General features: G+C 36.0%; 1 protein-coding gene across 1 annotated transcript in view; it reads right to left on the bottom strand.

Annotated features, from left to right (window-relative positions):
- LOC131688736 (matrix metalloproteinase-2-like) overlaps positions 1 to 16,381 on the bottom strand; it is a 259,760-nt gene extending 243,379 nt beyond the window's left edge. Inside the window, exon 1 of the mRNA XM_058973214.1 lies at positions 15,117 to 16,381. Coding sequence (XP_058829197.1) covers positions 15,117 to 15,293 — 177 coding nt within the window. The 5' untranslated portion in view covers positions 15,294 to 16,381. The remainder of the gene's footprint in view (positions 1 to 15,116) is intronic.
- Positions 16,382 to 16,706: the final 325 nt, after the last annotated feature.

Genomic DNA, 16,706 nt, shown 5'->3' with positions numbered 1-16,706 from the left:
GGAACAAAAACGCCAAATTTAGAAATCATTTGTTCTACGGATAAAAAATAAAATCAATCTGATTGTTTTATTTGTGATCGGTTATCACAATTAATTTTTTACTGTCAAAATATTGTTTTTTGGGAAACTTCTAGTTAATTTTTGAATACAGATTTTCGATTCAGAATTTTTCTCCCGCGATACAGATTTCCAGATTTTTTCACGAAAAAATACAGATTTCAATGTGGCAACCCTGTCTATAGGTACCCCTCCGAAATATTTCACGAGTAAAATTTAGCAAACTTTGACAAATTTGCGGTACCTCTTTATCATGTCCGATTGAGTTCAAATTGTACATAGGGATTTTTTTTCGAAGTATACCTTCGACGTACTTTCCCTAAAAACAAAATTGAAAAGTTTAACTGTGTATAGATCCAAAAATGATTTTTTTATTGTCTCTGTAGTAATATGAATACTCACAAGGTGTCCTCGAAAAAATGGTACATTTTAAAGGTATAGTAAAACTCAAATCTGACTTTTCTCTTTTCCATTTCGTGTGCAATATGATGTCAAAGTATTCTAGCTACAATATATTTAGTTCTGTTCAAAAAGTGGGCTCCTTTTTTTACGCCCTCTCAAAGCATTTCTAGAGTACCAGAAAAATGACCCGTTTTTATCAACCTACCAAAAAATTTTGGTTGATAAAACGGGGAAATTTATAAAATCTGGATTTTTTTCATCTTCATGTTCCCATCTAACATAATTAAGAGCAACCTGAGAATATAGACGTAAAGAGCACAAAACTTATAACTAGGGTAAACAGGTCTAATACGCCTCCCTTAAGCGAAAATAGCCATATTTCACCATTCGACACTATGATCTCCGCACCAACTGCTCTAATTTATTGTTATATTAGTTAGAAATTAGTACCCGTTTCATTTTTTATTAAAAACATCCTGATACAAAAATTGAAAATTTATTGGAAAAAGTGGAAGCTTACATCAAAGTAGCTCTTTTGAAACTTTTGTGTATATTGTTGTTTTGCAACATATTAAAAATACCAAACTAACTTATTACGTTGATTTCATGAAACGATACTGTTATCAGTCATTTTTACTTTTTAGATAATTCAGGAATCCTGGGAATCGAAGAGGGGCATTTTGCCCCGGTGGCGCGTATTATACCCTTTTACCCTACGCTTCCAGAATACATTTAGACAAGTTAGAGTGGTTAAACCAGTGTTTATGTTTTGTTTTTATTCAATTTTTGGAGCTAGCATCAATCCGGTGCTAGCTTAGTTCTATCACTAAATTACTGTTGAATTCTGATGAGACGAAGTCGAAAGGCCAATTCCATAACTAATTTAGGGTAAAAGGGTATAATACACCTAAGCAAAATGCCCCTGAATTATTTAAAAAGTAAAAATGACTGATAGCAGTATCGTTTCAAGAAATCAATGTACTAAGTTTGGTATTTTTAAGCTCCCACTTTTTCCAAGAGTATTACAACCAATTAGAAACAGTCGGATTCGATAGAACTATTTCAAGTAGCTTCCTAGAATATTATAGTTACTATCTTAGTTTATAGCTTGGCTTAAAACTATGTATGTGTGTAGAATTATTCATGTATTCACAACAGCTCATCGCCGGCCAAAACGCCCCACCCATTGTTGTGGGGCATACTCACCGATTACTGTAGGGCATACCGTCCTCTTTTTGTGGGGCATATTACACTTTCACCGGGGGCATTTTGCCCTTGGTGAAAGAAAAAAAAACTAGAATTTAGACATCTTTGAAAAATTTTGAATAGTACTTGTATCAGAATGTTTTAAATAAAAACCGATTTAATCCACCTAGCAGTGAGATGAGACATTTCTTACACATTTCACTATTGGATTAGTTTGCAGAACTCACGAGAAGTAGGCACCCAACTAGAGGTGGGATGAAAACAGTTTCTAGCCTTGCACGAATAAAATCTCGAATAAACTGAATAAATTATAGAAATCAACAAAACGACCGAAATAAAAAAGTAAAGTAAAAAATGAAATAATAGGCTTGTAAATTCATAAAATAAGTAGAAAAATTCATATAAATCAAAATTATAAAATACGCGAATCAAATTAGATTAGGTTATTAAATAAAAATTAAGATTATATTTAGAAATAGTTATAAGATTAATAAAATAAATTGACTCATACTAACAAATTGATTGAAATATAACGAATGACTGAACATGAAATGCATAAAATTAAAGATATAAATAAAATGAATCAAATGAATCAAATGAATCAAATGAATCAAATGAATCAAATGAATCACATGAATCAAATGAATCAAATAAATCAAATGAATCAAATGAATCAAATGAATCAAATGATTCAAATGAATCACATGAATCAAATGAATCAAATTAATCAAATAAATTAAATGAATCAAATTGATTTAATTCATCCATTGAATACAATGAATCAAATTAATGAAATGGATCAAATGAATAAAAAGAATGGATGAACAAAATGAATAAAGTAAAAAATAAATGAAATGTATAAATAAAACAAACGAATCAAATAAACAAAATGAACTGAAGTGATAAAATGAATAAAATTAAGGATATGAGCAGAATAAAATACATTGTTTAAAATGAAAAATTAAACAATGGTAAAAGATTATAAATCAATATAAAGAAATAAATTGAATCAAATAAATTATTTGGATGAAGTGATTAAAACTGAAAAAGTAGTCAGATTATTAAAATGAAGAAACAGAACAAAATGAATAAACTGGAAAAAATGAATAAAATGCATACAATGAAAACAATGAATAAAATAAGTTAAATGAATGATATGAGTAAAATGCACAAAAAGAATAAACTGATCAGAGTGAATCCAAAGAATGAAACGAATAAAATAAGTAAAATGAACGCAGATGAACAAAACGAATAAAAATATGCTGAATGAAATAATTAATTGAAATGAAATGGTCATATATTTGAAGCTAAAAACATTTTTGAATAAAGAAAATGAATAAATTGGATTGTACGAATTTGAGAACCATTGCATCAGAAAGTTTTGAAATGTTTTTGAAAATACCATCTTCTGAGAAAAGGCTAATAAATTTGCAATGGACTTTCTAGGGCTTCCATTTTTTTTTTGGTTTTATTCTTTTTGCTTTCATGCTTCTTTACTTGACGCGTTGTTTGAAGATTTTCTGGTGTTTCTACTTTATTGTTGGACCTTAATTAGTTATCAGGAACCTGGAACGTTCAATTTGATTTGGAATTAGAAGTTTACTTTTTGGTCACATATTCCCGAAAAAAGGTTTATGTACAGAATAGAATTTACTGGTCTAGTATTTTAACGCGCAATTGAATATAGTAAAGTGAGACAAGGTCACATGTGCTTTCAAGCCCCTTGAACAGAGAACGGCAGGGAGAATGCGATTCGTGAATGAGACAGGTGGATATTTAAAAGTTTTTATTTGCATTGAAGTAAATAGTGTAAAATGTCGATAGCATAAATGCCATGCATTCAGTTGATTGCAATGCAGTCTCTTTCCATTCATCCTTATAGCTTTCATATTGTTTCGTTCGGAATTCTCGTGCAAGAAATATGGATAAATAAGTCCTATACAGACCAATACTGTGAAAAAAAATGGTTCAAACTACTCAGTATATCCAGATATGGACGACGATAAGTTAGAAGACACATTGTAGTTACACCCCCCCCCCCCCCCCCCCCCCATCGAGAGTGGATACTTTGGGAGACTTCTTTTTCTGGAATTTAATTTGTGGATATTTTTGGTCTTTGATCCGTTATTTCTCATGAAAGTTCGTACCAATATAACGAATGTGCAGCTGATACAACTCATGGTTTATTCGCCTGTGCCACGTTCCGTCTTCCATCTGCACTCCACCATAGATGGTACGCGACACTTTTCGTTCGAAAACTCCAAGGGCGCGTTGGTCCTCAACGAACATAGTCCAGGTCTCGTGGCCGCAGAGGACCACCGATCTAATCAGCGTCTTGTAGATAATCAACTTCGTGCGGCGGCGAATTTTGTTCGACCGGAGCGTCCTCCGGAGTCCAAAGTAGGCACGATTTCCCGCCAAAATCCGTCTCTGAATTTCTTTGCTGTTATCATTGTCATCGGTTACCAGTGAGCCCAAATACATGAATTCGTCGACCATCTCGATTTCCTCACCGTCAATCCGAACTCGGGTGGGAGGTTCACATTGTCGTCTCTAGAACCTCTTCCTCTCATGTATTTTGTTTTCGAAACGTTGATGGCAAATCCAATCCTGCTGGCTTCAGCCTTCAGTCTTTGAGCATATGTTTCATTCAAAATTCAATAGAGATACGAATAATTTAAATATCGCACGTGAAATGTTTGTTTTGGAAATTTTCATGTCAAATTTTCATATTACCCAGTTAAGCCAAATATTTTTCTGATATAGCCATGAATTTCCTTAATTATAGTGTAGATACAGGCTTTGAATACAATTGAATTAAAGTTGAGTTGATGTAACAGCAGACAAAAAATAGTTTTGTTTTCTCAAACCTTCGCAATTACAATTAATAAATATTTCAGATTGGCAGAAGATCTTATCACACAACTTAGAAATGGATACAGAAATAGCTAAATAGATACGATAGAAGAGAAACAGAGAGAAAGAGAGAGAGAGAGATGGGGGGGGGCGTGTGAGGAATGGCAAATGTTGGTTAATGCAGTGACATTTTTATAGGTATATTATTATGATATATTGATTTCTTATCATAAATAATGTAAGTAGTAATTTTTGCGCCATAACCAGTATAACCTAAGTCTTGCAAAAGAGCTCAATTTTCGCTAGATTTTTGGGTTTCAAACATACTTACTACTTTCCTTTCGGTGGCGCCACGAGTATAATTATATGAGAAATCTTTTATCTCACTATTAGGTGAATTACTTGTTGATCTGTGTATTGATATACCATCCAACATTTACCTCATGATTGAACGCAATGCCTAATCCAAGGGATAAATACTAGAACTCACTGTTTCTTTATCAACACATTATTTTGTCTTTGAAGTGAACTTATATATTGATTTTTGAGAAATAGTTAATTTATTATAAAGGTAATTCACAAAATGTTCTCAACATCGAGTTCCTTGAATCACGTAGATGTGTTTTCATAGCCCGATATTCAAAATCGGTTTAGTTTTGCCCCTAAAACACCAGTAAAGCAGTACGCTGTATGAAACAATCTCATTTTTAGTTAGTGGGAATTGGTAAGCGAGGACTAAAAATACAAAATGTTTAATATCTCCGCCGCTCGTGCACGGATTTTGACAATCTATAGCTTGTTAGAAAGGTAATTTTACAAGCTTTCTATTTATGTGCAGTTTGTTGGGCAATATTATATTGTTCGGAAATTATTTGCGAAAAACCTGCTGAGCTTTGACAAAATCGTCCATATCTCAGAAAGTAAACAACATATCGAAAATCAAAAATAATAGTGTCAAATAGCAACGTTAGGCCTTTCATTTGAAACTAGTTTCATTAAGATCGGTTCAGCCATTGCTGAGATAATTACATGACTTTTTGTACATACATACATACACACATACACACACACAGACATTGTCTCAATTTGTCGAGCTGATTCGATTGGTATATGAGACTCGGCCCTCCGGGCCTCGGAAAAAGTTTTCAAAATTTGAGCGAATCCTATACATTTCTTTTGTAAGAAATGTAAAAATGAAACGGGTACTAACTTCTAACTAATATAACAATCAATTAGAGTAGTTAGTGAGAAGGTCATAGTGTCGAATGGTGAAATATAGCTACTTTTGCTTAAGGGGGGCGTTTACGCTTTATACGTATAATAACAATATTAACTCATTGATAATACCTGTTCTGCGTTATTGCTTTAGTAATAGGAGTTATTCTTAGCACCTACTATATATAGTAGGTTGGGCAATAATGGGTTCATAGGGTCCAATCTTGTTTAAATTTCGCTATATTTTTTTTTTGATCGCTTGTTCATTTTCTGACCTGCGATGGACAAAATTCCAACTTCTCTAAATTAACTGCCACCTTATTATATCCTATATCACACACGATTCTGCACAAAATGTGCCCACGAAAAGCACGTCAGACAACCTTGATTAATCTCCTTCGACACCAATTCATCATACGCCGTGAAATCTGTCGAGTGGAAGATGATAACAGCTTAAAGCTTCAAATGTGCGTGTTTTATATTTTATGATTTAACCTATTTTTTTTATATTGTAACGACATATAATTAGCAAGGGACTGGAAGGTGAAGTATTTTGTCAAATATTAAGAGCCATAGTACTCAAGGGAGAGCAAGGATTTGAAGTAAGAAAGTTTAGAAAAGCGTGGAGTAGGGTCAATGAACAAGCTTAGAGTTTCCCGGTTACTTAGCTTTTTGTCTTCTGCAGCGCAGTAGTCAGGATCTTTTGGCATTAAATGCGAATCACCTGAGTCTGCGGCATGTCCGGACAAGCGTAAAGTCGTTAATAAAAAAGGAAAAAATTTAACCTATTTGCAAGCCCAATTTAAAAAAAAAACTATATAAGACCGCTCTTGCAGATTTTCGATAATAAATAAGGAAATTTTGGTGGAGTATGACTGGTATAGTTAATAGAATCTGTCATCATTTTGCTTCATGTTTCCCCACGAGATACCATCTGATTTATCCATATTTTCGGTAAGAACATTTCAAATTTCTCGTGCGAGAAATGTAAATATAAAACGAAATCCACTTGCCAGTAATTCGATTGATCATACGCTGGTATAAGGTGGGTGCATATGGTTTTACTTCAGGTTTCTCTAACTATCGATTTCATATGAGCGCTCACGCTAGTGGTGCTTAAAATTAAAAATATTCAGGAGTTTGAGTTAGTGCTCCATATTGAAAATTTGCGAGTTCCACAAATTTTTAATACTTGGGTTCGGGTTGGGTTTGATCCATATTTTTATTTTATTTTTTCTGAGTGTACTGATCACAATATCCATATCAAACTTTTTCAACTTTTTGCTTTTCACAATAGAAAGGTATTTCTTTGAAAATCGCCGGAAAATTGCTTTGAAATTGGACCGAGTTTCATACAACATATACCATTCCGGTTCCGGAATTACAGGGTGAAAGCACGATCACGCAGCAAATCCTGAGTTCAATGTATATTACGTTGAATATAAAAAAGATGAAAATTTTTCCAGTTGCTTAAACTGCTTTAAAACTTCATTCCGATCCGACGTTCGGTTCCAGAGTTATGGAGTGCGCTCTCATAGAAAATTATTTTCCAAATCGATACCGCAATGAACGCAAAAAGGTAAGAAATTTTCTAAAATGGGTACCAAATAACTAGGTAACTGATGGCCAACCGAAGTCTTATAGGCCTCATCAAGCCATATAGCCGGTTCAGGCTGTCCCGGGAAAATTGCAATCTTTTAAAATTGATAAACTACATCAGTTTCGCAGCGACGGTTGGGACAAACTTAATCTCAAATTCAAGGGATACTATCTCCATAGACTACCATAAAATTCTGTTCGGATCGGCTATATGGTTCCGGACATATAAATTAACCGGTCACATATAAAATTTCCATATAAGCCGGAAGCAAAAATAATTTTACGATGAGGGACCATATAAAATTATAGAAGTCAAATAAGTATTTTGATGCCAAATGTCTTTAAAATGCATGAAATTGTCGAGATTTTATGTTATCTTGAAAATCTTTTTGGCTATATCGACTTTTTGGGACTGCTGCTTTAGCGCCTTTTTAACCCATTCAACCGAAAAAAGCAGATTTTTTTTTCTCAGCGCTTTCATGATTGCGCCAAAGTAGTTCGTAAACCGAAAAACAACTAAAAATGCCTGGATGTGAATGTTTGGAGCAAGTTGTCGTATGCGTTTCACTGCCAGGTCGATCGTTATATATTTGTTGCATTTATCTAAGGGCGAACAGTGATCCTGACTTGTACAACGTTCACTCTTCTGCAGTCCAAAGCATCCTGGACAAATGTAATAGGCGCGACAATGTACTTGTTGTAGGTGATTATAATCCTCCTAATCTTCGGTGGATTTTTGATGACGATTATAAGTGCTACCTTCCTGAAAATGCCACCACGGAACAAGAGACGGCCATCACAGAAACTTTGGTCGCTGGTGGCTTGTATCAAATCTGCTCTGTTAGCAACGTGAATTGACGGTGAAGCTTTTGATACAATTAACGACGACTTCAACTTTGACTTTACTCGATGCAACTTCGATGAAGTTTCAATGGCCATTGGTGCACTCAATTGGCGTGAGAAGCTGGTTGGAAATGACTTAGATCAGGCGGTTGTGGCGTTCTATGATGCCAAATATGAGATTCTTCGCCGTAATGTTCCTAAAAAACGTGTCAGCAGAAAAGCAGAATATAAATTTCCGTGGTGGAACGCTGAGCTTGGTCGCCTACGCAACGTACTCCGGAAACGCCGAAAGCGATATTTACATCATAGGACCGACAACAATAAAACTATTCTTCGTCGAACTGAACTGCAATATGAAACAGCCCGGAACAGTGCATTCGGTGAATATCTGAACCAAGTTCAGCGCAGCCTTCGAAATAATCCTATGACATTCTGGACATTTATAAACAGCAGAAAACGTTCCGTGGGTGTATCAGAAAATGTCTATCTTCGAGACAAAAATTCACAGTCCGCCGCCGAGCCGGCGAACCTTTTTGCAGATCACTTCCGAGATGTATTTTCCAGCTCCCCTGTCTATCCATCGCAACAGTACCTTGAAACATTGCCAACGCATAATATCAATCTTCCTCTTCCTAACGTAAATGATTCTGATGTAGCGAGCGCTCTGTCCAGCGTTGATCCTTTGAAAGAGCCTGGTCCGGATTGCTTGCCTCCTCTGTTTATAAAGCATTGTGCCCGAGCACTTTCTGCACCAATAAGTATTATTTTTTAGCGTTCAATCTCGGAAAATATTTTCCCAATGGCATGGAAAGAAGCTGCTATAGTTCTTATTCATAAGGCTGGAGATAGGCACAATGTTGAAAACTACAGAGGAATCTCGCTGCTGAACTGTCGAGCTAAAGTTCTGGAAAAGTTTGTGTACAATGCAATGTACACTGCTTCTTCCAACGACAACACGGATTTATGAAAAAACGCTCCGCCACTTCGAACTTGATGACGTACACGAGCTTTCTAGTTCCAGCTGTAGAGAAGCGTCAACAAGTGGACGCTATATATTTTGATTTCGCAAAAGCATTCGACAAGGTGCCCCACAACATTGCTGTTTTGAAGCTGGAGCGATTAGGCTTTCCTGAGTGGGTTATCAGATGGCTGCATTCTTACCTCTCACAACGATCTGCCTTCGTTAGAATTGGCACTACATGCTCAAGCGCATTCGTAACGTCAACCGGTGTGCTTCAAGGAAGTCACCTAGGGCCACTGATCTTTCTCTTATTCATCAACGACCTCTGCACCCGCATCAACTCTGAAAACCTGCTCTATGCTGATGATCTGAAAATCTTTCGTTCAATTGCTTCAGTACTCGATTCTGCTGCGTTCCAAGACGATACAGCCAATGTAGAGGAATGGTGCTTTCTGCACGGTATGCAGATCAACGTTGATAAATGTAAGGTGATAAGTTTCGGACGCTCGGCAAATATAAGGCGTTGCGAATATACTCTTCAAGCCTGTGTCATCGAGCGGGTGGATTCTATCCGTGACCTGGGAGTGTTATTCGACAGAAAACTTCGTTTCGCCGACCACATCACTGTAACAACGGTGAAGGCTTTTGCAACATTGGGTTTTCTAAAACGGAACGCTGTCGATTTTGTGGATTTCTACGCACTGAAATCTTTATACTGCGCGCTGACCGGAGCACTTTGGAGTATGCTGTACAAGTATGGGCGCCATACAACGCCGTTCAAAGTAGCCGACTGGAGCGCGTTCAGAGAAGTTTTGTACGATTTGCTCTCAGAAAATTGCCTTGGCACGACCCTATCCGTCTTCCGCCGTATAATAATAGATGCATGTTGCTAGATTTGCCAACGCTGGAGTCTCACTGCACGTTCTTGCAAAGAATGTTCATTTTCGATATGTTGTCGAACAATATCGACTGTCCCGAAATTCTCTCAAGGATTCATTTATTTGTTCCCCTTCGTGATATAAGGAATCGTCCGCTTCTGTGGATTCCCAGGCACCGCACAGCATATGGCCAGAACAATCCGTTAGACAGATGTTGTAGCAGATTCAACGAAACTGTTTTAGTTTATGACTTCCATACCACTAAATCTAATTATAAGTTAGCAATTAGAAATTTTTAACATTGACACCAGCAATAGCATTAAGTGTAATCTGTACGATATATATCGAAGATGTAATAAATAAATAAATAAATAAACCTATACTTTGTTAATTAATTAAGTAAGTAATTCGAATATGGGCTAATATGATCGAGGCTGTTCGAAAAATTCTCGTGAACAATTTTAAATCTTAAACCACTGATTACTCGTTCTGAAAGTTCAAATTTTCGATTTGGCCTTTCTTCGTTTACAAAATTTTAGAACTCGAATATTGATTTGTATTTTTGTATATAATTGTCATGTATAATAAAAATGCAATTTAAACATTTGTTTAATGGTCGAGAAAGGCACATTAGTACCAGTAGGAGGATTTAAATAGGTTTTTTCTACGAGAATAAACCGTGGGGCTGAAATTTTTAAGTTAATACTTTGAATGATAATTCTTTCCAAAATGTCCGGTTTTATCGTTCTCTATCATTGACATGCATTTAAGAAACATGTTTTCTTTATTTCAGCAGTTCTGAATTCGGGTTTTTTCATTAAAATTTCTTCCGAAATCACTCTATCAATTCAAATGAAAATATTTTGATTTTGCCTGTTTCCGGGAATGGTTTATTTCGATGAAATATTTCGAAAAATGTTTTGTTTGTTTCTTCGAATATCATTTATTTAAATTTTTTCCCATTTCCCATCATTTGGACAATTTTAGAAACCACTTTGCTTGAAATTATTGAAATGGGAAAATGTGGAGGAAAATATATTAAATGCAATAACTTTTGAAGTAGCACTCAGAAAATTCATATTTGTTTTTAAAGGAAATAACGTTAGTATTTCAATAAAGATATTTAAGTTTCTCCAAAAATACGAGAGAGGGGGTACTGGGTCATTTTGTCCCAAAATCTGCTATTTTAATAATAACTTTTCTGCTCCGTACAGCAAATCATACATATTTTGCAGCTTTTTTATGTGAAAACATATCAGAAATCAAACGGAGTCTTTGTGACCTTTGTCTGAATACGAGAAGTTGCGGTTACGAGGTCTTTTGTCATTCATATTAAATTTAATCATTTACTCGTGCATGTATCTCCATTATTCTTCGATCAACTTTAATAAAATGTGCCTTGTTGAACGTGAGAAAATCTTAGGTACAAAATAATAATAAATTCATTGCCAATAAAATTCAGAAACATCAAACTCTTTAAATTTAAAACATGGCATTAACTCTTTAAACCGCATTTTTTCATTAAATGTCTCAATACCCCAACTGCCCGCATTTTTTCAGATATGAAACTTTTCCCATGTGATCCCTTAGCGTATTTTACACTAGAAGTAGTAAATTAAATAAGAACTTACTGTTAAATAGAATTATTATGTGCGATTTAATGATAAAAATGTGAAATCGAGACTAAATGTTAGAAAATTTCATGTTTGTGAATTTTGCCGGTACGAGTCTGTTTTTATTTTGTTCTTCAGGATTTTCTACGTTCAACAAGGCACATTTCATTAAAATTGATTGAAGAATAATAGATAATAATATACACAAGCAAATGATAAAATTTAATATGAATGACAAAAGGCCCTATAACCCCAACTTCTCTTATTCGGATAAAGGTCGCAAAAGTTCCGTTTTATTTCTGAGATTTTTTCACATTAGAAAAACTTCAAAATATGTTTGCAGCACATAGCAGAAAAATTCTTAAAAATAGGAAATTCTGGGAACAAAATGACCCAGTATCCCACTCTCCCGTATTTTTCGAGAAACGAAAATATCTCTATTCAAATATTAAGGTTATTTCCTTTAAAAACAGGCATGAGTTGTAAATTTTCAGAGTGCTACTTCAAAAGTCAAAGCGTTTAAGATATTTTTCCTCCTTATTTTCCTTCAGGCGAAGCGCGCTTGGTCTAAAATTGTCCAAATGATTTGTCACAATATTGAAGGGGGGACTTTGAGAATTAAAAAAAAAATATGATGCCCTAATGGGCTCATTTCAACTTTTTCTGCAATAAAACGCTTTTAATCAGCTTAACAGCGTTATTTTAACATTTTTATAACTCATTTGACCGAATTTAGAGGGAGAGAGAGAGATATTGAGATTGTCACAAATCGTCGTTTAATGAAAAGAAACATGATAATACTTCATTAAAATCAAATAAAAAGAGTGGAACAATTTCTGAAATTTCTTATTTTTCTTTTTATTTAGTTTTTATTGAGCAGTTTACTGTTTTTTTTACTAAATTATGTTTAGAAAAGCCTAATGGTGACAGTCGCAAAAAAAATCGCCGATGACAGATATTGTTGCGTGTATTAGTTTGATCTTTGAGGAAATGATTTACACAAGCTTTATACGGGAAATGCAAACACACGTAAAATAATAAAATTTAAACGACCAGTACAGTTGTTATCACACATTGCTTAAATCTAAAATTTGATTTTGAAGTAAAAATCAATGCACATAATTAGCAGTAATTTTCAACCAATGCACAGTGGCGTAACTATATCAAATCCATGGCCAAAATTATTTTACATGTTTTTAAGCTTTTTTATATGATAACAAGTGATGAAAAATGGTTTTTCATGGTCTTAGCCAATTTATGACCAAAATATGAAAATATTAAACCTCCTTGCAGTGTGATGCAAAGCAGAAAATAAACAAATTCTACGAGCATTATCATTTTTCAATGTAAACGTGTTTTGAGAGTAATTTATCAGTTTGAGGAAACCTCGCATTGAGATTTAGTCTGTTTCAACTGTTTTCATAAATTAAAACATTTTGTTTCAAGTTCATATGTTTATTTTGATTTACTGGTTTTCTTACAGTAGAAAAAATATTCAAGTTTTTGTAAATTCGATAATAGAAAACTTTCCAAGTGATTATTGTATTCAATCTGGATTATTCACGTTAACACTTGCAATCCGGAGACAAGGAACTGGAATGAGAAGATTGCATAATTTGTTTGATGCTTCGATTACGTTTCCAAGGCAACTTGTGTACGTTACGTTTCATATAGCAAGGGTAGTGGAAGTTATATTTCACAGCTCAATTTGATTAATGGACGCAATCTAACAAAAAATAATATGGGGGACTCAATCAAATTATTCTTGACATATAAGCTTGAGCTTGAGCTTGCGCGACCACCCCTGGCCGCTACACCGTTATCGATTTGGACTAGCTGAAGTTGCACAGGGAATAAGTATAGAATTATGCTTGGGGGTAGCGAAACATCTTTCAATGTGCAACTCCTGGTAATCCTAAATTGTTTATTGATCAATACCGGTGCCGTCCAGGCTCTAACGAAGATCGCGGGAGGTAAGTGAAGGAATGGTTAGTCCGATACTTGCTTTTGCTAGAGGCCGTATATACTACTGCGCACTCCACAAGTATCACGGGAAGAGGATATTTGTTAGTAAGTGTAAAAGTTGTATACTACTTCTTCTTTGCCGACGCCAGAGAGGTGACTTCACTTCTGGACTAGATATCGATCCATCAAATCATGTGGACCAACGGCTTTACTTCCCTTCCGAAGGAAGACGTGACCACAGATTTTTTCACCTCAGAAAAATCTTAATGACCTTGGCTGAAATTGAACCCAGGCCAATTGGAATGAGTGGCGGTCAGGCTTACCACTCAACCACCGGCGCCGTCTCAAATTATTCTTTTCATATAAGATCTATTAAATAACCCCAATACTGATTTTTGTAATTGTATTGTTTTAAATTTGAGCAAAAACACGAGATTTTCAAACAGCTGTAAAAAACCGAATTAGATTAATTGGGAATGTTTTCTTCGTGAAACAGTGAGAGGACACTCCAAATAATCTTCTCCTTTGAACAGATTTACCCGACATTGCCCGACAAGGTATTTTTTCACTAACGAATATGTGTAAAATTAAAAAAGTGAGCACTTTTACAAAACCTACCCAAAAATGACAAAGAAAAGCTAAAATTGACCCCAATTGATTGTGGTTGCTGGAGTTTGCTATGAAAAGCACGATTTAAATTTATATATTGACTTTAGGTAATTAGTTTTAGAGCAATCTGAGCAATTCAGGGATAATGGCTTTCAAGCTAATAAAATGTGTAAAAAAATTACTGATTTCAAATTATTGCATACAAAAATTATCAAACGAAAACAGTTTTCTTTTTAAACAAAACGTTAGTGTATGTTTCGAAGAACAATTTAAGCTGAAAATATGGACAAATAAGCAAAAACAATATTTTTTCTATTTTGGACAGGATTTGAAGTTAGTTACGCCTCTGTGCAATGTTTAAATTCTAACAAAATTCTTAGAAGAAAGAACTGCAAGTGGGATGATTTAATTTTACATCCATCTATACACGAATTAAATGGTAAATTAAAAAAAATTGTATGTATGTACGTGCCATTTGAGCCAATATATTCTGATTTTAATGAGGCATAAAAATCTTATACAAACGAATTCAGGTGCTACGATGTAGTATTTCTATTGTTTCGGGTTCTTGAGTTTGTTATTAACAATAACTCGAATTATTTATTGTGCTGTATCGATTTTACCGGCGTTGGCGGTAAAGAATGATGATGGGTTATGTTCTATCAATGACCATGCGGTAGACTTGCAACGCCCAACTCCTACTTAGCAGAAGGCAAAGGACTCTTCACATTTCCTTTCGATCATGTCCATATGAGTCTTAAATTTGCCGAAAATAGCCAGCAAAATCGATACAGTAGAACCGTACGGTAATTGAAACATAGTAACATATCGAATTATTTGTTCCTAATAATTTATATTTATTTTCTCCAAATAGCACGCAAATTCTTATAAAATTGAAAAACTTCAACTCACCACATTATCGTCGAAGTCCCACGACTTTGGCTGCCCACCACCAGACCGGGACGTTTCGAATGGTAAACCGGAGATCAAACTAATCCAGCAGTAGGGTGCCAGGAACATGCCACAGAACACCGGTAGCGATAACGTATTCCAACGCTTCTGGCACATCTTTCGCCCACTACTGGCCATCACGGCTTTCGTATTGATTTTATTAGACACCACAAAAGCCTTCCAAATAGCACTTATTATATCACTTCAAACCGGCTCTTACCAACGGATATATGTAGGTATGCTTTTTATATATTTTTTACTCCGTAGCCGCGGGACAATCGAAACAACTTGTATCCACTCTTCCCGCCGTTGTGAGATCCGCCCATTCCCCCCGGCCCATGTAGCCCGTTAATGGCCAGCACCTTTAATCAGCTTCGCGTTTTACTTTACTCCAAGACACGAGTCGTACATTTTCTAGAAACACTCACGCTTGCGAAAGGACGAATATATTATTTTTATTGCACGTTTTTTTCTTCTTATCCACTCACAAATTTAATATTATGACCAATGCTGGCTGGCGCCTTCCATGGGATTCGTTTCCCCGAAGACCGAAAGAGGGTGGTGATACGAAACAAAATTTATGCTGGAGAGGGAACAAGGAGCAGAATCCTGGCGTCGAACGGATACCTTGGAAAACTTTCATTCACAAAATCCGTCTCCGGATGCTCGTCCTTTCCGCGCACGTTCCCAGAATGAATCACACACAAACCCCGTTGCTTTTGTTTACTTTTTGAAATTCAAAACTGAAACTGGAACAAGCGGGCTAGACCGGAATTACGCTTCGACCCAACTCCGAGCGGTACACCGATGATGAACTGGATCACTATTCACAATATTTGACCGAATTCGGAAACCATCAGCTGTAGTGGACCGGATTAAATCGAAATAAACTGGACTCGTCGTCGCGGACCACAACACATCCCGACCGGTGCGTGGTACAACAAAAGGGCTCAAATACACAAACACGTTTCACTGACAACACGCCGAATATTGACCGCGCAGGCGCTTCCCGCGAAACCTCGACCCGCTTCCCGCAACGCACGGCAAAACAGAATAAAAACTAAATGTGCCCACCCCTCGCGGAATGACAATCGAACCCTCGACTTTAACAAACTTGTGCCATCCGGCGTCGACGACCCAACTGGCGAAGATACGCGTACGCGCGCTAGTGACTCGATGCGCGTGTAAAAGGTTCACCTCTCGCGAAACGACGCGCGCGATCCGATCGACCGACAGCGCAGCACTGAGTAACGATCCGGAATGCAATCGAGTCCTGGACTACCAACAAGCTACAAGAGGACCAGCCAGCCAGTAAAAAAAGAACGATCAAGCAAGATCATACAGTGTGAAAGATTTCAAGTGTTCACTCATGAATCGCGGCGCCCTATCGCGCTGATTGCCGGAGGAGCAGTGGGCGTTCATCGCACGTGCGTTTGCATTGCGATCGTGCAGATACGCAAGTATTTAGGTGTGCGTGTGTGCTTGCTGTGAGGCTGCTAAATAACATCACGCACACCGGAAGCAATTTTTGGGATGCAGTTTTTTTTTCGC

Source organism: Topomyia yanbarensis, chromosome 3 (genome assembly GCF_030247195.1).
Source record: "Topomyia yanbarensis strain Yona2022 chromosome 3, ASM3024719v1, whole genome shotgun sequence".
Classification (NCBI taxonomy): domain Eukaryota; kingdom Metazoa; phylum Arthropoda; class Insecta; order Diptera; family Culicidae; genus Topomyia; species Topomyia yanbarensis.
Note: the sequence above shows the minus strand (reverse complement) of the source record. Positions and strands in the feature narration are given on the sequence as shown.